Source organism: Rattus norvegicus, chromosome X, assembly GCF_021556685.1.
Source record: "Rattus norvegicus strain SHRSP/BbbUtx chromosome X, alternate assembly SHRSP_T2T, whole genome shotgun sequence".
In the NCBI taxonomy this organism is placed as follows: Eukaryota; Metazoa; Chordata; class Mammalia; order Rodentia; family Muridae; genus Rattus; species Rattus norvegicus.
In genome coordinates, this window is record NC_141554.1 from 37576330 (window position 1) to 37601500 (window position 25171).

General features: G+C 40.3%; 1 protein-coding gene across 1 annotated transcript in view; it reads right to left on the minus strand.

Moving 5' to 3' along the window:
- Nucleotides 1–25171, minus strand: part of Pir (pirin) — a 110620-nt gene that overhangs the window by 12098 nt on the left and 73351 nt on the right. Inside the window, exon 7 of the mRNA NM_001009474.1 lies at nt 8292–8336. Within this exon, the coding sequence (NP_001009474.1) occupies nt 8292–8336 (45 nt within the window). The remainder of the gene's footprint in view (nt 1–8291; nt 8337–25171) is intronic.

Consider the following 25171-nt stretch of genomic DNA (forward strand, 5'->3'; position numbering starts at 1 on the left):
ATTCATTTCAACAAGAATTTACTGAGCATCTCCAACTTTCAAATACTAGAGAAAATACGTGTAAGTCACATTCCTTGCATCTAAATAATTCAGAACGTTCTTGGGACCAACCAAATATAAGCACATGCAATCATCAGAGAAGAATTCAGCTGAAAACTAGAGGAATTGGATAGCAACTTATAGAATACTGAACAAGGTCTGTTCCTAAACACTCTGTAGGTGGGTGCCTTCTAAGCACTCAGGAGGGTGTGTATCTTTAGGCTAGCTAACATTCCTTCCCTTCTAAGACTTACTGATGAAGTAAAGCTAACACTTAAACGTAACAAAAAAACTCATTGAGAACTGAAATCTTGGGGGCTTGTTTAGGTTGAAGTACCCCAGGCATTTGTTCTGGAGGAAGTAAGACTTTAACAGAGCTGTGTAAGGTAAGACAGACTCCCGAGAAACAGAACTTGGAAGAGGGTGTTGTGGACAAGAGGACAAAGAGTCAGTCAAAGGGAATGGGTGAAAATTTCTAAGGATCCTGTGAACCTTCTATCGTGGTTTTAACATTCTACTGGAAAGGATGAAAATGTATCAAGGAAATCCTTTAAAATCATCCTTACTCATACAAAATGAGTGAATAAGACACACACACACACACACACACACACACACACACTCACAGAGAGATAGAGAAAGGAGAGAAATGATCAGATCTGTGTTTTGAAAAAATAATTTTGGAAACAGAGCATAAAAGGAAATGGAGGGCAGGCCTAAACTGAAGCAAATTTATTGGGATCTCTCTGTAATGGACTAAAGTGAATGTGGGTTAGCATGTGAATGGACTGAAAGGACAGAGACAGGTTAGAAGAGAGGGAAGGGAGGGAGTTGAGAAAGAATCTGTCTGATGGTCTTAAGCACCAGCATGTGGTGTGCCAAGGAGAGCAGCAGCAGTTCTGCAAGAGGGATCTGAACAATGGAGAGGCCCAAGTGTGCTAGAATAGACATAGACAGCTGCAGCAAAGGGTGAGATTTAAGGGTGTCTTCCAGCTGGGTATAAAAACCCAGATATGTGAACAGATAACAGAGAGATGATTCGAGATCCAGCATTCAAGGAGTTAGGAGAGGGCTCAGATGGCTTGGTGCATAAGAAAGAGCACTTCCTGCACAAGCTTGAGGACTTGCGTTCAAATCCCTATCATTCACATAAATAGCAAGCATGGCTGTGTACGGTTGTAACCTTAGCACTGTGGGGAGCAGACAGGAGGATCACTGGGGTTTGTTGGCCACCATCTTAGCTCCAGTCTCAGTAAATAATCCAATCTTAAGGGAATCAGGTAGAGGGTGATAGGACAGATCCTCCTCTGGCCTCCACATATGTGCAGGCACATGTACTACATCTGTACACGTCAAATACAGAGAAAGAGACAGAGACTGAAAGAAAAAAGAGAGACACAGAGAGAAACAAGGGACGCAAGCTAAAACTTAAAAATGATTAAAGAAATGATTAAATGATACAATAACTTGACAAATTATTATAAAAACAGAATCTCCATTTATATATACATTTGGGAGATATTAGTCAGCCTTCTAACAGCCATGTTTTCTAAAGAAGTCATCTTCCAGCCTATATTTTGGAGATAGGGGACATATTCCAGAGAGGGCATATGGCTTACACTGTTGCTAACAAACATGAAACAGGATTCGGACAGAACAAGAATTTTTATTCTGGAGTAAGGTGCTCTGTAGAAGTCTGCAGCAAGAACTGAGACTAAGTATGGCCTTGACTGGGCCAGATCACACATGTACTTTCTCCATCAGTTAGCTGCCATGTAGCTTGCTTCAGTCATGACTGTAGCCAACAAACTGCGGCATTATTTGCTCTGCTGATAGCTCTGTCTCCAAGAGAAGTCGCAGACATTTGTATGCCATGTTACAGTGCAGAATATATCTCAGGATAGACTTTATGCTAGTTGTCTCACAATTCAGAGCAGACCTGTTACTATATCATGGCATTCCAGATGCCGAGAGAGAAGTCTACATGTAATTACAGCGTAAACTGTTTCTTTAACTTTTTAATGATGCCACTGAATTTAGAAACATTGTCTAAGAGGAACTTGGTACATTTAAAAAAAAGTCCATGGCAGTAAAAAATAATAAAAAATGTGTTTACTCATTGGCTTTGGAGGACAATGGTGGCTGGAGTAATTAAGCCTGATTTTGGTGTCTATAACAACTTCCCTGGTGAAAATGTTTCCACCTTCGCCAATTCCAAGGAATTAACATGAGCTCAGGCACAATCACCCCTGCAAATTAGCAGAGCCAACCCCAACATAACACCCATTTATCAAAGGCATATGTCAGCAAATGTCATGGGGTGAATAGCAGAACTCCATTGGCTTTCCACTTACACGAGGATTTGGCAAGAAAAGTCTGGGAGTCCGAGAGGAATGTCATTTAGAGTTGGATAATAGTTTAAACTGTGACAGGGAAAGGCATTTTATTAGCTGTGCTTTACTGACATCCTCTGTGGACAATGAACCATATTTCTATCTTCAACTAATTCATGTGTAACAGCCAGTACCCACGTGGCCCGCTTCTGGACTCTGAGTTTGTCGTGTAGTATGTTTCGTGAGACTGCTTTAATAGAGTGAGCTGACAAGAGACAGCACTCAGAAATCCTACTGAGCTTGTAGGTCTTGGCACCCTATATCAGGATAATGTGCTTGACAGCAATGTTGATTGGCCTGTGAAGAAATCCAAATTTAGAAGCTGGGTGCCCATGCTCCTCCCTTCCAATGTATAAGTGAAATCACAGTGAGATGCACAAGGGGCCATTTGAAATGTTCTACTCCAAGGAATACTTTTTTCATTAACACCAGAGTCAAGCTGCTGGGTAGATAATTTTCAGTCTACCTTCAGTTTCTAGCTTCCCATGCAAAGTCTTCAAAATAGTGCCAGAGAGAACACTGATGGCATCTTCTTTTCCAGATCATTTCTATGGTAGTTGACTCATCTGTCTAACTGATGAACCTAAAATAAGTCCCCCTGAAATATAGCCTATTGTTCCTGACTACTTGTAATTATAAAATGAAACAAATCAGATAATAAAATACTTTCCATTGGCAGTCTTTGCCAAGAATGTTAAATCTAATAATGTAGTTAAGGAACATTTAACCAAAAATGCTATTACTCTTTTTTGCCTACACAGTCAGAAAAGGGCAAAATACTTTTTAAAATGTGTGTGTGTGTGTGTGTGTGTGTGTGTGTGTGTGTGTAAGACTGGAGTCCAGCTCCAGTGTGAGAGCATCCTCTCTTCGTTTTCTTCTCTTTATAAGAACTAGTGTCTCACTCTGTTCCACGCCTTCTGGTAATTTCTATTACACATTTTAACATCATTAAGTTTAGATGTATAGCAGAAGTTCTACTACAACAGAGACTGCCACCACCTGAAAAACCGCCACAAGCATCTTATTTTAAAATGTAAATGTCCTGTAATTTACAAATTTTGACAAACACAGTTTAGATGTTTGGTAGCTAGATTGAAGCATTGTCCTTCAATCTATCTACCTATCTATCTATCTATCTATCTATCTATCTATCTATCTATCTATCTATCTATCTATCTATCATGCGCTTCTCTATGTATGTGCATTGGTACACATGTGCGTGTGGATAGTAGCCTGACTAGAGGCTGATGCTGGGTGTCTTCCTCAATTGCTCTCCACAGTTTTAATTTTTTTTTGAGTCAGGGTCGCTCACTAAACCTGGAACTGATGGATTGCTTAGACTGGTACACTAACAAGCCCCCAGAGATCCTCTGTCTTCCTCAACACAGAACCAAATTTACAAATGCCTGTACCACCACACTTAGCTTCTTTTTAAAAGTAGATGTTAAGGATCTGAACTCTGATCATCATGCACAGACTGTAAATATTCTGCCTATGGACTCATCTCTTCTGCCTTCTGTCCTCTTTTTAATGTATACCCATTTTAGGCATCACCTAAATCCTTCTAGAGTACTACATGTTCCCTAATCCCTCCATTCCCTGTCATTTGTTTTCTCTAGCAATTTACTTTTACAAAGCATTTGACTTATTTGTAGAAGTATCACATTTTCCACTTTTCTACACAGTTACATATCCTGTATCATGCACTACATTATTCTCTTGAGAAAGGCTCTCTCGTGACTCTGGAGCTAAGCCAACAAGCCACAGTGGTCCTTTGTGTTCCTCCCCCATAACATTGGGGTCATGGGCACATACAACCACATTCAGCTTTTTACGTGGGCTCTGACAATTTGAAATGGGAATTCTTGGTCTACACCCTGGGGGGCCCTGCCTCATCCACATCACTCGTCACTTAGGATGCTGGTGAGGAAGAGGAAGTGAGAGGCTGAGAATCTCTGAAGGTCACTGACAGCCAGCATAGCTGAAACTGTGGAATCTAGGTTCAATGAGAGTCTGGGAAAAAGAAGGTAGAAAATAACTGAAGAAGCAACTTGATGTTGACCACCATGTGAACCTACATACATGTGCACACATTCACACTAACAAGCACATAGAACGCATGTAGCACACCACACACATAACACAACACACACGTTTTAAAAGATCTTATTGTACTGGGTTCCATAAGGCCATTTCAAGCAGTATATAACTGAATATGTTTTCCTCATACCTCACTACCTCAACCCTTCTCTTCCCTTCCTCTACCTTTGTTCTGCAACTAATATCTTTCTTAAATTTTTACTGTATGCAGTCTTCTCAGAGTACTTCTGCCATCCAAATTGTGGCCTATTTGTTCTAGCCCAAAATACTATCTACACATATTGACATTTCATTAACTGAACAATGATTATTTGACACTGTGCAAAAGAGAATGACTTACTGATCAGCTCCTGCCGTCTGGGGTTGAGTGGTGCCATTTGTGTTTACAAGCAAGATAAAATCAAGGTACTAAAGTTGGGAATCATTTTCTGGGTTCTCACTATAAACTGTAAGTTAGATATTTTTAAACGGTGATTTCTGTTTGGTCATTTTTCCCCTCTGGTGATGTGCTGTTTTGTCCTTTTGCTTTTCTCATTGGCAACCTCATGAAGGGGTGGATAGGAACAAAGCAAGGAGATCAGATACAAATGAGGTCATTTGGCCTGTTGCTCATTGGTTGAGTCCTAAGAGGCCAGTTTGTGGAACTGGATTCTGTCCATGGTCCAGTTTATTTTAGACACACACACAAATTCACTCAGAAGCTAGAGACCACAATTCCATCTTCTGCCAGATATTTTGTACCTGTGGCCCATGGTTATGGGGTCGGGATATAAGCCAGTGAGAAGAAATGACTCAGGACAATTCCACCTTACATCAGGGAAAACAAGTGGAAGTGTAGGTCCTCCTTAGCTTAGAATTTCTGAATATTTCACTTACTGATGTCTGGGGGTAAAGGTCTGTCTGAAGTGAGGCTGTGATAAAAGAGGCTTTGCAGATTACTTCTCAAGCTTTATACCTTTACCCTTCCTTTAATGCCATTAAGGACAAAACCATTTGTGAGCTTCTGTAGAGTCAAGAAACCAAGAAAGGTCCTCACTTAAAAAATTGCAAAGAATTAGCAATACTCGTTTTGTGTACATGAAATATACATGAAGTTCGACAAAAATTTGGATTACATTCCATTTATGTATGTATTGTCCATGGCCGCAAGGTATAGTAGTCTCAGAGACAAAAAAAATATTCACTTTCAGGCACTTTCCATAAAGTTTGGTTCCCCCTCCAGCCCCTGCTTTTTATTATTCTACATAAACCTTTCTGGAGTCTTTAACACCTTAAACTTCATGCTCTTTCTTTATTATATTCCATCTCTGCAGATTGTTTTAAAATCATAAGGATGAGACCTCCAAGAAAGAATTTTTTCTATTTCATATAGTACTTTATGGTTATCAGAATATATATTAAAAAAGATACCTCATTCTCCTCAGAGAGTTAATACATTTTACTGTGCACACCCAGGCGCTTACTGTAATACAGCTGGAGGGTTTTTTTATTTGAATCTTTACTATCTTGAATGATAAAATATGTGAATTTTGTTTGGGGCTTGTAATTAAAGTGCTATTCAGTGAAAGAAGAGCAAAGTCCAATTGTACCACATTATGAATAAATTCCAATTACTGCTATTTCCAGAAGACTCAAGTGATCAAACACCTTTTTTTTGAGAATATAAAGAATGGTTTAAATAAATCACTTGGGACGCATCATCACACCCTGTACAGATGTCATTAGCAGGCCATCTGTTTGCAAATTGAGAATATATTTTGCAATGAGGATGCTCCCGGCAAGTTGATAATCTATTTCCCAAGGAGGACGTTCTCTGCTGGCCTCTCCTATGGGAGTGGGGTAGGAATCATTCAATTCCAGAGGGTCTCAGAAGTGGGGAATTTGGGACTATGTCCTGGGAAGCCACATCCACATGCATGTCACTCATCGTTGTGGATGGAGATGAGGAGAGGGAAGCTTCTAGCTTCTTCCTGAAACACAAATTCAAATGGCTATTCTGGTATAAGGAGTTGATTCAGGAGATAATACCAGCGAATAGCAGTCTGGAAACCAGCAGAGTTATTGAGGGAAAGGAAGTGCAATCATTGCCTTTCTATTGCTATGACGAAACATCAGGACCAAGGCAACTTATGAACAAAGGTGATTGATTTGGCTTATGATTTTTGAGGGTTAAAATCCATGATGGGAGAACAAAGGCATGGCAGTAAGGACAGCTGAGAGCTCATATCATGGTCCACAAGCAGAAGGCAGGGAGGGCACATTGGGATGGCATGGGTCTTTAAAACCTCAAAGCTCACCTCTAATGACACACCTCCTCCTCCAAGGCATGACTCCTAATCCTTCCTAAACTGCTCCACTAATTGGGGACCAAGGATTCAAACATAGGAGCTTATGGGGGCCGTTCTCATTCAAACCACCACAGCAAGGAAGGATAGGCACCTGATCATACAGTCCCACTATGAAAAGTTTGAGAATAACCTCGGTGGGGAATTGAGAAATGGGTTCTACTATAACCTACTCAAGGAGACCGCTAACTTCCAGAACGTTGATGCTTTCTTTGGTGCTTCTGTGCTTCCTGACTGAGCCAGAGCAGTCTTTCAAAGTTTCAGGAAAAGTGGTGTAGACACAGAGAGTTGGAAGTTGGTCAGCAGGTACGGGGGGAAGCAAGATCATAAGGGGATTGGATGGGACATTCATTGAACGTGCTGTAGCATAGCAATTTGCTGTTATCCATACAAAGAGCATTTACCTGTCTCCAGGAAAATGGGAATGGTTAGGATGGACACAAGCAGAGGCAACGTGCTCTGCATGCTCGTCTCTCGTCCTGTGGATTCTGTCTTTTCTGCTATCGGGTTGGGTAGATTTGAAAGCACAAGTGGGCTTGAACTTTCCATTGTAACTGAATGTAGTGTAGGTAGGACATGGAGACTGAAATTGAGGAACACTTCCATAGAAGTAACTTTTCTGTTGCTGTAGGCAACTTATAAAAGGAAGGGTTGACTTGGCTAATGGTCCCTTGAGGTTAAGATTCTGTCATAGTAGAGCACTATGGCAGCAGAGACAGCACTGGGGCTGGGGCTGGATGATGAGAGTTCACCTCCTGAACAGCAAGCAGGAAGCAATGAGCAAGAATTAGCAATGGTGAGTCTTTAGAGTCCCAAAGCCTACTTCTAGTGATGTACTTCCTCATAAAGTTACACCTCACAAATATCACCAAAGAATGCCACCAACTAGGGACCAAGAATTCAAAGGACAAAGCCTATGTTGGCCACTCTATTTCATATCACCATAGCTTGGTTCTTGCCTCAGGCATACAGATGGTAGATATCCCACTGCTCATGTATGAAATGAAAAGTTGCTTTGTTCTCAAATATGCGTTTCACTACAAACAGCAGCATACACAGCTTAGAATAAATAAAAAATGGGAAATACCTGAAGTACATAACTTGTTTTCTATCTCCAAAGGGATACACAGACTGCAGCTCTCACTGGAGCGCAGGGGAACTCCACCTCTTTATGGGCATGGAAACTGCTAACCTCTCAGATTTAACACTGCTGTGCCTTTTTTGCCTGGGCCTTTTTGTTCATGTTGTTCTCTGATACTGAACACCCTGGAAGCTATAAGGTCCCCTGGTCCAGATTGGTGTGGGAAGAAAAGAGGCACAGTAATCAATTACATTCAACACTTTCAGTAGTTTATCGTTTCAGTAGCTTGAATTAAACTGCAATTGAACCCCAAATGGCATACCCTTTACTTACCAATATACACATCTCCAGAGATGGTATAAATGAAGCTTGTCCACCCTGGAAATGACCACAGACACTGAATTATTAGTGTACATAATATCAATATATATTACATATGCATTTTGTTTCTATTACATGTATTATATAAACATATATAACAGTAACAAAAGAAAAAGTTGAGTATGAAATATTTTATTTTCTTTTAGATATGTGTTTTAAGACTTGAGTTCTGTGAGTTATATATATTTTCTATTTGCATACTTTTCTCCTCCGTCTCTCACATATACATACAGCATATGCACAAATATTTCTATACTTAAAGAACTTAGAGTCCTTGCTATTTAAGGGCCACCCAAAGTAGGTATTGTACAGTTTACTTTGGCAATATATCTATTGGTAACACATTTGTGTGTGTGTGTGTGTGTGTGTGTGTGTGTGTGTGTGTGTGTGTGTGTGTACCAAGTGCCAGAAGGGGACAACAGACTCCCCAGAGATACAGGCATTTGTGATCTGGGTGCTGGAATCTGAACTATAGTCCTCCAATAGAGCAATAAGCACTGAGAATTGCTTAGATAGCCTCCAGCCCACTGATCATTTCTTATAGTTCTGACACCATGCTATAAGCTATAGCACTCCAGTCTAGCTTCATGTTCAGTTTTCTGTACTTCTAAACAGGCTGAAATGTGATTAATGATACCAATGAAGCTTTTTTTTGTTCAGTTGAGTTCTAGTTTCCAGTCAACACGTTCCCTTTTCTGTCTATTCTAAAAGAGTGTGCATATCAATAACAGGTGCTACATCCTGGAGGGTTCTGGAGATTGACCTAACCAGGTCATCATGGGCATGAAATATACATGAATAAGGTGGGATTAGCTAATCTCAATAGATGTAGTCTCTGTAGGGAAGCAGCCTCCATCTCTAAGCTGGAAACAACCCAGGTCTAGATAGAAGCTACACTGGATATTTTCTGCACAAACTCTTAACATTTGCACCTGAACTAGAGGAAACCTTTGCCATTCCTCCAAGCCTCACCCAAGGAAGGCCTTGCCACTTGCACACTGAGGCACTAGAGTCCTCGACATGACCCTGCTCGTGTCAACATGCCGTCAAGACTTCACGTGCTCCCTACAAAGGAGGATCTAAAAGTTTTGGTGATTAACAGGTTTCAGACAGCCTGTGAGATTCCTGGAATTGTCCCCATAAGTTTTCAAAAGACTATGACTTGTGAAGGTGCACAGGTGTGCATGTACATGTGGAGGCCAGCAGTCAACCTCATGAGTCCTTCCTCAGGAGCCATCCACCTTGCTGAGACTGGGTCTCTCACTGCGGCTTAGGACTCACAGCTAAGACCTGGATGGATGGCCAGTAAACCCCAGGAATCTGTGTGCCTCTGACTCCCCAGCACTGGCATTTCAAACACACACCACTACTTCTGGCTTTTTGTGAGATATTAAAAGAGTGAATCTAAGCCACCCAAGAGTAATGTTGCCTCGTTCCCTCCCTCATTTAGTTGTCCACCATTTATTGAACCTCTACTCTTAGTACACGTTGTGCAGATACAAACAGAAAGAGGGTATAGTCACTGGTATTCAAGTAGGACAACAGAAGACTGGAAGGTCCCCATAGATGCTGAAAACACATGCCAATAATCTATAGCCCCATTCTTGTGTGCACAGCCTAGCTTTGCAAGGACCCTTGTTCCTTTCTAATGGATGATCATCCCTTCTATTCCTGCTCAGCCCAGTTTATAATTCTACCCTACAAAGAAATCCCTTTCCTCTCAGCTTTTTAAAAAAAAAGGTTTGGATTGGAAATGGTTAACATTTTTTTCTGCTAAGTGCAGATGGCTTATATTTCCTGTTTATCTTGAGAAAAAAAAGTAACATGTTATTTCAAGAATACCAAAGCATGGGCCATCTAAACTGTAAATCTTTCTGTAAATCTCATTTTTACCCCTACACAAGCGGTGAGCAATTTGCTATTTATACCTTGGGGACTTTTGCCTTTTATGTGCTATTTAGCATTTGCTTCAAATATAGAAGAAATTCAGTGCCATGTTTTAAATATCTGCCCATATCAGAACATAGAGCAGTAGCACATCGTGTCACGGATGTGTTCTTGTTCATGTACTCAATCCTCTCTTCACACTTTCAAGGCAGCGGAAAGGTAATTCTTTCGAGAGACACGCCAAAATCCCATCATTTTCAGTTGCTTGGCTGAGGTTTTTATGTTGGATCTTTCAAATTTATCCCCATGGCATTTCTCCTTCATTTCCTGCTTCATTCTCCAAACCGATCACTTAGGTCTGTTTTTTTTTTTCCCTCCACTTTGAAAATCCTCTTTGGCAAAACCCTGAAGAACAGTGTGTGTGCTTCAATGAGCTGCCAAGTAAGTGTTCGATGTGCATGCACCTAGCTTTGCTTCTCATTAAAGTAGTCTACTAGGTCACAGACAATCTTTGCTCATTATAACACAGTTCACATTGCCTGGTGGAAAGCAGAAAACATTAGAGCTAGCAGAACAGGAGCAGTGGAGCAATCTGCCCTTTATCATCTTTGCAGTAGAATGTCCTATTGTGCTATTCATCTTTGTTTCGTTTTAGGGAACACTATTTCTTAGGACTGCCAAAAGAAAAATAAATGCCAAATAGTATAAATTAATGCATACGATATGTTTAAGAAGAAACTATTTTGGTCAAATTACTTCTTTGCTAAAAGCAGAATTGCATCAGCCAAGGGCTCTCCTCTGTGCGATTTTGTTTTGGATTGATTTTTCAAGACAGGGTTTCTCTGTGTAGCCTCGGCTGTCCTGGATCCAACTTCGTTGACCAGGCTGGCCTCAAACTCACAGAGATCCTCTTGCTCTGCTTCCCAAGTGCTGGGATTAAAGGTGTGAAACACCATGACTGCCTGGTGTCCCCTGTGTAATGTTCAGGTCCTTTCTTCTTTCCTTCAACTCTTCTCTTACTTTTATACACTGCACTAGAAATTGATGCCATCCTCAAAGTTTTGTCATTCTATCAGAAGTCACATAGCCTACAATCTCCCCATTTTGTCCCCCACAAACATGGTGGCCATCCTACTGTCTCTTTGCAGCTGGAAAGAACTTCCCTTGGAAAGTAACAAATAAAATGTGCTGAGATGAAGATCATATTTTTCTTCTAGTCCTTGAGGACAGTTAAGTCAGCAAAACATACAAGTCAGATTTCTTTTAGCCAAACAGAAAACAAACACACAACGTGGGTTCTAAACATGTAAATCATTTTCTGTGGCATTTACTTTATTTCCAGGGAGGTTCCTAATTCTTAAAAAATATCACTCTAGTGAGAGATTTCCTCAGCCTACATTCCTGGGCTTAAGCCAGACCATTTTTTCTCCTAACTTTATTAAGAGTTCATAATTCCAGTGAATTAATAACTATTCTTATGCATTTATGTGGAGAAAGAAGTAGAAAAACATGGCCAGCTGACACAGCAAATTCCTAACAGAAGTTAGCTTAGTAGAGAAGGCCAAGGGGCTAAGAAGGGAATATACCTATCCCCAGTCTTAGGCCTACATTGTTCACCAGACTCCAAAGCAGCTCCGATCCCAGGAGCCTGCATGGAACATCTCCACATTCAACTTCCTCAGGTAACTCCTCCTCTCTAGACCTGATACCTGACCTTCTGGGATTGGAGGTGGAACTGTGTGGTCCTCTCCACCCTTCTCTTCCAAACACACTAATTAAAAAAAAGTTTGCTTTGAAATAATTTGAGACACTCTGAAAAGTTTCAAAGATACTACAGAGAGAGTTCCATATGTTTTTGCCTAGGTTCTCCCAAAGCCAACACACTATCTCACATGTTTCATTATTCTTTTGCTGTAAAATAGGATGGTCCTTTCACACACACACACACACACACACACACACACACACACACACACACACTGAATGCCTTGCACTTAGATTGTTTTTTAAACAAATTTTAGCTCATTTCCTTTACATCCCTTTCCTTTGTACACTGTGCAACATCTTTGTAGGTCAGCATTTCTATGAGGTTGTAAGCTAGGCCTAAAATGGACCATGGAACCCACGATATCAAACACAAGTGATCTCTGCTCTCCTCTTGGATTCCAAAATACACTAAGCCAGGAGTGTCAGGATCACTGTTACCCACACCATAGTCAATATTTTTGCATATTAGGACTGTCTTCCAAACATTGTATACATGTATAAAATTGTCAAGAAAACAAAACAACCCACAGTAGCATCCACGAGAACGTCATGGTACCTAGCACTGTGTATTCCCCTGAATATTGTAGTTTAGAATAACTGACATTAAAATGGATTTTCTCAGGCAGTAGTGGGTGGGCAGGGTCATAGACACAGGGAGAGGGAGGAGGGGATAGGGGGTTTGTGGAGAAGAAACAGGGAAGGGGATACCATTTGAAATGTAAAAAAATAAATAAAAACCAATAAAATAAATAAAATAACCAATTTAAAAAATTTTGATTTTCTCATCACATAGCAACCACAAGACATAAATACAGGAATAAATAGTTAATGTCCATCTTATAGCTAAAGATACATGGCAAGAGAAAGAGAAGTCACTAAAAGACCATTAATTGGTTGAGTATGGAAGAATGTGGTGTGTGAGAAAATCAGAGTGTGACTGATACTGGGCTGCTTATAATCTCACCTCAACATTTACTACTAATGGATCTTAAACAAGTTACATAATCTCTCTGTACCTCAGCTTCCTCATTGGTAAAAATGGGATAATCATCTCGGCCCACATGATTAGGAGAATTGTAAGGGTTAATACAGGGAGAGCTCTAGAACACCCAGACAGAAGCAGGTGGCTCTTTGTGAGTTCCAGGACATCCAGGGCTACATCATAAGACTCTGTCTCAAAAATCATTCATTTTAAGTCATTAAAATACAGTGTGAAGTAGGATTGTGTTAGGTATCTGGATCTAGTCATTCTGTAATCTATACTTTAAAACATCATGTTTCAAAGGAAGAAGTAATACTAGTTAACTGGTCAATTGAAAATAATTTTAAAAGGGGGGCTGGGGATGTGGCTTAGTGATAGAGCAGGCCTGTGTCTCTGGGTCCCAACTCTACCACTGTAATGAAAAAAAAAAGGAAATTAATTGCAGAAAAGTAAATACACCATCACAAAAGGCAAACAACAAAATACCTAGTAACATTGAGAACATTTCCTTGACCTTGGGTTGGGGAATAATGATTAAAGAAATGACAGAGTGCAGCAATCTTTAAAGAACAGATTAAGAGCTTAAAGACCGTAAATGCGGAAATCCCACACCCGCGGATCCCGGCCCGCAGCAGCTCTCTGCTCCAAGACACCATGGGAAAGAGACCTCACCGCCTGGTCAGGTGGGCACTCCTAAGGCTGCAGGGCGGAAGAGACCACCAACACTGCCCACCCCTGCCCACATCCCTGGCCCAAGAGGAAACGGTATAAGGCCTCTGGGCTCCCGTGGGGGAGGGCCCAGGAGCGGCAGGACCCCTGCCTGAGACACCACCGGAACCTGAGGGAAACAGACCGGATAAACAGTTCTCTGCACCCAAATCCCGTGGGAGGGAGAGCTAAACCTTCAGAGAGGCAGACAAGCCTGTGAAACCAGAAGAGACTGTTCTCTGTACATACATCTCGGACGCCAGAGGAAAACACCAAAGGCCATCTGGAACCCTGGTGCACTGAAGCTCCCGGAAGGGGCGGCGCATATCTTCCTGGTTGCTGCTGCTGCAGAGAGCCCGTGGGCAGCATCCCACGAGCGAACTTGAGCCTTAGGACCACAGGTAAGACCAAATTTTCTGCTGCAAGAAAGCTGCCTGGTGAACTCAAGACACAGGCCCACAGGAACAGCTGAAGACCTGTAGAGAGGAAAAACTACGCGCCCGAAAGCAGAACACTCTGTCCCCATAACTGACTGAAAGAGAGGAAAACAGGTCTACAGCACTCCTGACACACAGGCTTATAGGACAGTCTATCCACGGTCAGAAATAGCAGAACAAAGTAACACTAGAGAAAATCTGATGGCGAGAGGCAAGCGCAGGAACCCAAGCAACAGAAACCAAGACTACATGGCATCATCGGAGCCCAATTCTCCCACCAAAACAAACATGGGATATCCAAACACACCAGAAAAGCAAGATCTAGTTTCAAAATCATATTTGATCATGATGCTGGAGGACTTCAAGAAAGACATGAAGAACTCCCGTAGGGAAACACAGGAAAACATTAATAAACAAGTAGAAGCCTACAGAGAGGAATCGCAAAAATTCCTGAAAGAATCGCAAAAATCCCTGAAAGAATTCCAGGAAAACACAATCAAACAGTTGAAGGAATTAAAAATGGAAATAGAAGCAATCAAGAAAGAACACATGGAAACAACCCTGGATATAGAAAACCAAAAGAAGAGACAAGGAGCTGTAGATACAAGCCTCACCAACAGAATACAAGAGATGGAAGAGAGAATCTCAGGAGCAGAAGATTCCATAGAAATCACTGACTCAACTGTCAAAGATAATGTAAAGCGGAAAAAGCTACTGGTCCAAAACATAGGAAATCCAGGACTCAATGAGAAGATCAAACCTAAGGATAATAGGTATAGAAGAGAGTGAAGACTCCCAGCTCAAAGGACCAGTAAATATCTTCAACAAAATCATAGAAGAAAACTTCCCTAACCTAAAAAAAGAGATACCCATAGACATACAAGAAGCCTCCAGAACTCCAAATAGATTGGACCAGAAAAGAAACACCTCCCGTCACATAACAGTCAAAACACCAAACGCACAAAATAAAGAAAGAATATTAAAAGCAGTAAGGGAAAAAGGTCAAGTAACATATAAAGGCAGACCTATCAGAATCACACCAGACTTTTCGCCAGAAACTATGAAGGCCAGAAGATCCTGGACTGATGTCATACAGACCCTAAGAGAACACAAATGCCAGCCCAGGTTACTGTATCCTGCAAAACTCTCAATTAACATAGATGGAGAAACCAAGATATTCCATGACAAAACCAAATTTACACAATATCTTTCTACAAATCCAGCACTACAAAGGATAATAAATGGTAAAGCCCAACATAAGGAGGCAAGCTATACGCTAGAAGAAGCAAGAAACTAATCGTCTTGGCAACAAAACAAAGAGAGTGAAAGCACACAAACATAACCTCACATCCAAATATGAATATAACGGGAAGCAATAATCACTATTCCTTAATATCTGTCAACATCAATGGCCTCAACTCCCCAATAAAAAGACATAGATTAACAAACTGGATACGCAACGAGGACCCTGCATTCTGCTGCCTACAGGAAACACCTCAGAGACAAAGACAGACATTACCTCAGAGTGAAAGGCTGGAAAACAATTTTCCAAGCAAATGGTCAGAAGAAGCAAGCTGGAGTAGCCATTCTAATATAAAATAAAATCAATTTTCAACTAAAAGTCATCAAAAAAGATAAGGAAGGACACTTCATATTCATCAAAGGAAAAATCCACCAAGATGAACTCTCAATCCTAAATATCTATGCCCCAAATACAAGGGCACCTACATACGTAAAAGAAACCTTACTAAAGCTCAAAACACACATTGCACCTCACACAATAATAGTGGGAGATTACAACACCCCACTCTCATCTATGGACAGATCATGGAAACAGAAATTAAACAGAGATGTAGACAGACTAAGAGAAGTCATGAGCCAAATGGACTTAACGGATATTTATAGAACATTCTATCCTAAAGCAAAAGGATATACCTTCTCAACTCCTCATGGTACTTTCTCCAAAATTGACCATATAATTGGTCAAAAAATGGGCCTCAACAGGTACAGAAAGATAGAAATAATCCCATGCGTGCTATCGGACCACCAAGGCCTAAAACTGGTCTTCAATAACAATCAAGGAAGAATGCCCACATATACTTGGAAATTGAACAATGCTCTACTCAATGATAACCTGGTTAAGGAAGAAATAAAGAAAGAAATTAAAAACTTTTTAGAATTTAATGAAAATGAAGGTACAACATACCCAAACTTATGGGACACAATGAAAGCTGTGCTAAGAGGAAAACTCATAGCGCTGAGTGCCTGCAGAAAGAAACAGGAAAGAGCATATGTCAGCAGCTTGACAGCACACCTAAAAGCTCTAGAACAAAAAGAAGCAAATACACCCAGGAGGAATAGAAGGCAGGAAATAATCAAACTCAGAGCGGAAATCAACCAAGTAGAAACAAAAAGGACCATAGAAAGAATCAACAGAACCAAAAGTTGGTTCTTTGAGAAAATCAACAAGATAGATAAACCCTTAGCCAGACTAACAGAGGACACAGAGAGTGCGTCCAAATTAACAAAATCAGAAATGAAAAGGGAGACATAACTACAGATTCAGAGGAAATTCAAAAAATCATCAGATCTTAGTATAAAAGCCTATATTCAAGAAAACTTGAAAATCTACAGGAAATGGACAATTTCCTAGACAAATACCAGGTACCGAAGTTAAATCAGGAACAGATAAACCAGTTAAACAACCCCATAACTCCTAAGGAAATAGAAGCAGTCATTAAAGGTCCCCCAACCAAAAAGAGCCCAGGTCCAGACAGGTTTAGTGCAGAATTCTATCAGACCTTCATAGAAGACCTCATACCAATATTATCCAAACTATTCCACAAAATTGAAACAGATGGATCCCTACCGAATACCTTCTACGAAGCCACAATTACTCTTATACCTAAACCACACAAAGACACAACAAAGAAAGAGAACTTCAGACCAATTTCCCTTATGAATATCGACGCAAAAATACGCAACAAAATTCTGGCAAACCGAATCCAAGAGCACATCAAAACAATCATCCACCATGACCAAGTAGGCTTCATCCCAGGCATGCAGGGATGGTTTAATATACGGAAAACCATCAACGTGATCCATTATATAAACAAACTGAAAGAACAAAACCACATGATCATTTCATTAGACGCTGAGAAAGCATTTGACAAAATTCAACACCCCTTCATGATAAAAGTCCTGGAAAGAATAGGAATTCAAGGCCCATACCTGAACATAGTAAAAGCCATATACAGCAAACCAGTTGCTAACATTAAACTAAATGGAGAGAAACTTGAAGCAATCCCACTAAAATCAGGGACTAAACAAGGCTGCCCACTCTCTCCCTACTTATTCAATATAGTTCTTGAAGTTCTAGCCAGAGCAATCAGACAACAAAAGGAGGTCAAGGGGATACAGATCGGAAAAGAAGAAGTCAAAATATCACTATTTGCAGATGATATGATAGTATATTTAAGTGATCCCAAAAGTTCCACCAGAGAACTACTAAAGCTGATAAACAACTTCAGCAAAGTGGCTGGGTATAAAATTAACTCAAATAAATCAGTTGCCTTCCTCTATACAAAAGAGAAACAAGCCGAGAAAGAAATTAGGGAAACGACACCCTTCATAATAGACCCAAATAATATAAAGTACCTTGGTGTGACTTCAAAAAGCAAGTAAAAGATCTGTACAATAAGAACTTCAAGACACTGAAGAAGGAAATTGAAGAAGACCTCAGAAGATGGAAAGATCTCCCATGCTCATGGATTGGCAGGATTAATATAGTAAAAATGGCCATTTTACCAAAAGCGATCTACAGATTCAATGCAATCCCCATCAAAATACCAATCCAATTCTTCAAAGAGTTAGACAGAACAATTTGCAAATTCATCTGGAATAACAAAAAACCCAGGATAGCTAAAGCTATCCTCAACAATAAAAGGACTTCAGGGGGAATCACTATCCCTGAACTCAAGCAGTATTACAGAGCAATAGTGATAAAAACTGCATGGTATTGGTACAGAGACAGACAGATAGACCAGTGGAACAGAATTGAAGACCCAGAAATGAACCCACACACCTATGGGCACTTGATTTTTGACAAAGGAGCCAAAACCATCCAATGGAAAAAAGATAGCATTTTCAGCAAATGGTGCTGGTTCAACTGGAGGTCAACATGTAGAAGAATGCAGATCGATCCATGCTTATCACCCTGTACAAAGCTTAAGTCCAAGTGGATCAAGGACCTCCACATCAAAGCAGACACACTCAAACTAATAGAAGAAAAACTAGGGAAGCATCTGGAACACATGGGCACTGGAAAAAATTTCCTGAACAAAACACCAATGGCTTACGCTCTAAGATCAAGAATCGACAAATGGGATCTCATAAAACTGCAAAGCTTCTGTAAGGCAAAGGACACTGTGGTTAGGACAAAACGGCAACCAACAGATTGGGAAAAGATCTTTACCAATCCTACAACTGATAGAGGCCTTATATCCAAAATATACAAAGAACTCAAGAAGTTAGACCACATGGAGACAAATAACCCTATTAAAAAATGGGGCTCAGAGCTAAACAAAGAATTCACAGCTGAGGAATGCCGAATGGCTGAGAAACACCTAAAGAAATGTTCAACAGCTTTAGTCATAAGGGAAATGCAAATCAAAACAACCCTGAGATTTCACCTCACACCAGTGAGAATGGCTAAGATCAAAAACTCAGGGGAGAACAGATGCTGGCGAGGATGTGGAGAAAGAGGAACACTCCTCCATTGTTGGTGGGATTGCAAACTGGTACAACCATTCTGGAAATCAGTCTGGAGGATCCTCAGAAAATTGGACATTGAACTGCCTGAGGATCCAGCTATACCTCTCTTGGGCATATACCCAAAAGATGCCCCAACATATAAAAAAGACCCGTGCTCCACTATGTTCATTGCAGCCTTATTTGTAATAGCCAGAAACTGGAAAGAACCCAGATGCCCTTCAACAGAGGAATGGATACAGAAAATGTGGTACATCTACACAATGGAATATTACTCAGCTATCAAAAACAACGACTTTATGAAATTCGTAGGCAAATGGTTGGAACTGGAAAATATCATCCTGAGTGAGGTAGCCCAATCACAGAAAAACACACATGGTATGCACTCATTGATAAGTGGCTATTAGCCCAAATGCTTGAATTACCTAGATGCCTAGAACACATGAAACTCAAGACGGATGATCAAAATGTGAATGCTTCACTCCTTCTTTAAAAGGGGAACAAGAATACCCTTGGCAGGGAATAGGGAGGCAAAGATTAAAACAGACACAGAAGGAACACACATTCAGAGCCTGCCCCACATGTGGCCCATACATATACAGCCATCCAATTAGACAAGATGGATGAAGCAAAGAAGTGCAGACCGACAGGAGCCGGATGTAGATCGCTCCTGAGAGACACAGCCAGAATACAGCAAATACAGAGGCGAATGCCAGCAGCAAACCACTGAACTGAGAATAGGACCCCCGTTGAAGGAATCAGAGAAAGAACTGGAAGTGCTTGAAGGGGCTCGAGACCCCATATGTACAACAATGCCAAGCAACCAGAGCTTCCAGGGACTAAGCCACTACCTAAAGACTATACATGGACTGACCCTGGACTCTGACCTCATGGGTAGCAATGAATATCCTAGTAAGAGCACCAGTGGATGGGGAAGCCCTGGGTCCTGCTAAGACTGAACCCCCAGTGAACTAGGCTGGTGGGGGGAGGGCGGCAATGGGGGGAGGGTTGGGAGGGGAACACCCATAAGGAAGGGGAGGGGGGAGGGGGATGTTTGCCCGGATACCGGGAAAGGGAATAACACTCGAAATGTATATAAGAAATACTCGTTAATAAAAAAAAAAGACCGTAAATAAGAAATACCCAAGTTAATAAAGATAAAAAATAAAATAAAAAACATAAAAGTATCAAAAATAAAAAAGAGCTTAAAGACCATGTATATTTATTACAGGATAGAAATAGTTCAGAAAAGTGAGGTGTAAAAAGGAGATGTTTGTAATGCAAATAACTGACAATGACTAGACCTCAGAATGGATGGAGTTGGTATAAAGCAATATGAAAAACAGATCTAGCTCACCCAAAGTAAAATAATAGAAAATATTTTGCTGGATAAACTTATATTTCTGCTTCCGGTTCATGATCATCAATGCTTGAAACACTAATTGGTTTATATCCATAACTGTTAAATGGATGCCATCATTATGAGGGAAGGTATGATCAACTACTCTAATGCCTTACTACTAAGCGCTTTGTCAGGCTCTATACTTAGTAATAGTGTAGTAGACTACTTAATTCATTTTACAATCACGATTACAGACATGCCCACAGGCTGAGTTGAGTATTTGGTATAGTGAATAAAACTAACATTTTATCTTTAATAACCCCCTTCAATCCACAATTCTACATGTATTATTCATGTTCAGGGCCCCTCTTTGACAGCAGAGACACTGTACAGAAGACAGGCAAGAGCTCTGAGAGACCCCCCCTGTGTATTTCTCTAATATGTTTGAATATTATTCAAATCATTAAAGGCATCACAATGAGCTGAGGATGTGGTTCAGAGCCAAAGCATTTGTCTATCATGCATGAGGTCCTGGGTTCCAGCCTCAGTATGAAAATAAGTCATAAATTAGAGTGGAGAAAATCATTACTCATTTTTGAGACACTGGCCATTTGAAAAGTGACTTATACTTTTGCACAGAATCGGAACATTTTATTTTAGTTGTTCTAATTTCATTTCTATTGCTGTACTAAAAACACCCTGACAAAAAGCAATCTGGGGAAGAAAGGGTGTTTATGGCTTATAGTTACAGCTTACAGTCCATCATTTCAGGGACACTGCACACAATCAAGACCAAAGACAAATGGAGTACTCATAAGCCGCCTGCCTGCCCACCTGACTGCCTACTTGCTTGCTTTGAGCTGGCTTTCTTCATTCTTACAAAGCCCACAGCCCAGCCCATGAAATGGTGCTACTTGAATTCAGGATGGGTCTTTCCACATCAATTAACAATCAAGACAATCCCTCACAGACATGCTCACAGATAGCCGGATCTAAATGATGATCATTGAGATGCCCTTGCCAAGTGATCTCAGGTTGTGGCAAGTTGATAGCTAAAGCAAACCAGCACAGTGGTGAACTCTATGATGAGCCCATGATTCCTGCCTCCTGCTGTTGTCATATTAATAATAACAATCCAAAACCATCTCTCTAAGTGTGACCTGTACCTAGTGACTTACTTAAGGCTAGTACAGCAAAAATAACAGGGTGTAGCTTTGGAGGTTGTTTTTTCTCTTTTGTTCCCCCACATGCATGTTTTGATGAAAACAAGGGCCATGTGAGCCAGCCTATAGAGAGACTCAAGTGACAGGGAACAAGGAACAGACTTGAGCCAGTGAATCCTGCCAACATTCACATGATCATGAGTTTGGAAGTATCTCTTTTCCATCACAGCTAAGGATGGCAAAGATATTGGTTGACACCTTCATTACAGCTTTGTAGCAGTGTGCCTGGGCCAGAGAACACAACCATGATAGGAGATTATACAAATAGTCTTAAAGCATCAAGTTCCAGATTGATTTGTTATACAATCATATAGGTAACTGGGCTACAAAGTACAGGAGGATACAAATGAAAAAAGCCACATGCAAAAGGTAAGTAATTTAAGCATGTTATTGGTACCAGAAAACCATGCATTCTTTCATGGCCAGGCAAGATAGGGGCTGTGATTTATTAGACACTGTTGTGTCTGATAAACTGGGAACATATAGCTACAAAAGGAAGAGGTATCTTCTCTCAGCCCATATAGTTTGTTCATGAGTGTTTAAGCATATTTTGTATCCATAGGCAATTTGTACAATAAGATTCACCTAAAGATAAACTATTTAGTCTGGTATTAATGTTTAGTATTTCTAGTATGACTTTCAACATTACAATGTCATACACACACACACACACACACACACACACACATGCTGAATTATTGAAGGCTTGGGGTAGAAGTTACCTGATATTCTTCCCTCAACTTACTGTCTATGCTATCATCATCGTCATCATTATCTTTATTATCATCATTATCAAACACTATAAAAGAAGCAGAATGCTGCAGCCAAATCTTTCTGTGCCACAAACCTTTGGGTGGAAAATGGAGTGTGCCTTTATTAAATAAAATGACATATTAAGCAATGCTACAAGGAAAGTTTTATTTATTTATTTATTTATTTATTTATTTGTTTGTTTGTTTGTTTGTTTGTTTGTTTTTGAAGGCAGGTTTATTGGGAAGTTGCTCTCAGGCAAGCAAATTCACTGGTCCCAAGGACTGAGGCCAGGCAAGTTGCCATGGGAAAAGGGGAAGGGGGAGAGGAGGGAAAGAGAAAGAAAAGGAGTATGGGCAGTGAGAGAAGAGAAGGAGAAGGAAAATTTTAATAGCAACAAATTTACAACAGTAAAATGTATAGTAACATATTACTTACATATAAAAAATTTACCTAAAGGCACCCTAATGTAAGTATTAGTACACAGTATTGAAATCCACTTTCAAATCTGCATGGGAAGGTGGCATCTCTTTTCTCCTCCCTTCCAAGGCAGATACACACACACACACACACACACACACACACACACACACACACACATATATGTGTATACTGACATGGATTCAGATGATATATTATTTTCCCATTGTCACTGCAAGAATCATACTAATATCACTCTGCTTCTAAGTCATAGCTCCTCTTCCTCTGAGTGTCCTGATACCATTTTTCATTTTCATAGCCTCTGATGATGAAAACATGCCCACCTGGATTACCTAGGCTAATTGCTCACCATTCGTTGGGTTCTATTCCTGTAGCAGTACTAAGACAATCGATTTCAAAAAGTAGAAAGTTAACTTGGCTCACGATTTAGAAAAGTGGTTCTCAACCTGTAGATTGTGACCCCTTTGGCAAACTATCTCCAAAAATATTTGCTTTATGATTCATAACTCTAGTAAAACTACAGTTATGGAGTATCAATGAAAATAATTTTATGGCTGGGCTCAGCACAACGTGAGGAAGATTGAGAACTACTTGTTTAGAGGTTTCAGTCCAGGACCAGTTGGTCCTGGTCTTACATGAGGTAGTACAATACGGTGAACATGAATGGCAGAGGAAGCTTCTCACTTCATAGCAGCCAAAAAAAAAAAAAAAAGAATATATATGGAAAGAGAGAGAAGGAGGCCTCAGTATCTCCCTCGAGGGCACATCCTCAAAAATCTAACCTCCCCCAGGTACAAACTCCCAGAGTTGCCCCAAAGCACCATAGCCTAAGGATCTAGTCTTTAATACACAGATCCAAACTATAGAACACCCCCTCTCAAGAGGCTTAAATTACTCATATGGTCAACGTTCCCCCTTTTAGACAGTCTCAAGTAGCTCAGCTGGCCTTGTATTCACTATGTAGGTGAGCGATGCCCTTGAACTCCTGATCCCCCTGCTTTTGTGTCTACCTCCTCACTGTTGTGATTACACATCCACATTAAATACATGTGGCATTTCTTCTATTTCTCCTGTCATTTTGAGACAAGGTCTCATGTAGCCTAGAGTAGCTTCAAATTTTCTATGTAGCAAAGGATGACTTTAACTTGCCTAAGCTTCCCAGGATCTGGGATTAAAGTGAGCCCCATCATACATAGCTGCAAAGTCCCCTTTGGCATGTAGCACAGTCTTAGGACCTGGAAATTAGTAAATGAACATCCTGAGGGAAGGAGGACATAATTTCAGAGCAGTACACTCTGTGTTGTCTGAAGATAGTTTTGTTATCAATTTATCGACACCATAAAGAAAAGTTTAAAAAGAAAGAAAAGGTTCACTGAATGGAAAATGTCACACATCATAATAGTTCTCTATTATTAACACTCTAATCCATGCTATAAAGTACCCAGAATCAGAGGTGTTGTGTAGAAAGGTAGAGAAAATAAATGGAGTGGTTGTGGAGGGACAAATGTTGATACTATCAGTTAGTATACAAAGGGGCTCTGAAGATCAGAAAAAGAAAGATATATTCCAAGAAATTGTAGTTTATATCCTTCATGATGAATGATAACAATACTGTTGAAACATCAGTTTACAGCAAGAAAAATCAGATTGCCTTTCAAGAGATGTTGAAAGTCACCGTGCAAAAAGGAGACCCTATGTATTCTTGTTTTAGCCAAGAGCTAATGGGAAAAATATGTGGCCAACGCAAAAGAAATCTGGTACTGTCAGAAACTCGACAAATTGGATTCTTTGTAAATGATGCATCATCAGGCTCAATTCCTGATATCAACTGTCTTCCAAATCCCCATTGCATAAAACATCTGTTTTCTGCAAGATTAGCACAACCCAACGGACATGTGCCTAGCTCAAAGGCAACTAAGAGGTGGTAAAAAATGATTCTAATGTTATTTATGGGAAAGAATTCAGATAAAATATGGTAGGGTTCAGGAAAATCATATCCAGGCTCCCCCTTAATTGTGTTTTCCTTGGGACACAGGCATTTTCCTGGTTATCAGAGATAGGATGGTAGCAATGTGTGCGTCCATTCTGTCCAATTAGTCCAGTAATGACATGACTAATTCAACATTAAATTCGACTGGTCATGCCAGAAGGCAAACACAACCCAGATATCCATGTCACATCACTTTACCATAAGTAACAACACCATCGAATATGATAAACTAAACATGTCTGGGCCACAGCCAACGGACCACACATTTCAAGGAATATTTGATGCAACAAAGCATCCAAACAAAATGAATTTAGACAGTACTTGAAGCTGTGATGGAATTTGACCTAGAAAAAAGAGAGAAGGGGTGACCTTGATTGAAGTAACTTTACAATAAAATACAAACTGCTTAAATTGATACCTAGTATGTCTGAATATAGACAGCGAATATCGTTGAAACTGCAAATAAATAAGCGGCTGATTGGGCTTTCATTTGGCTGTTCTTCCTGGCATGGCTACCAAATTCCAGAAACCGCCA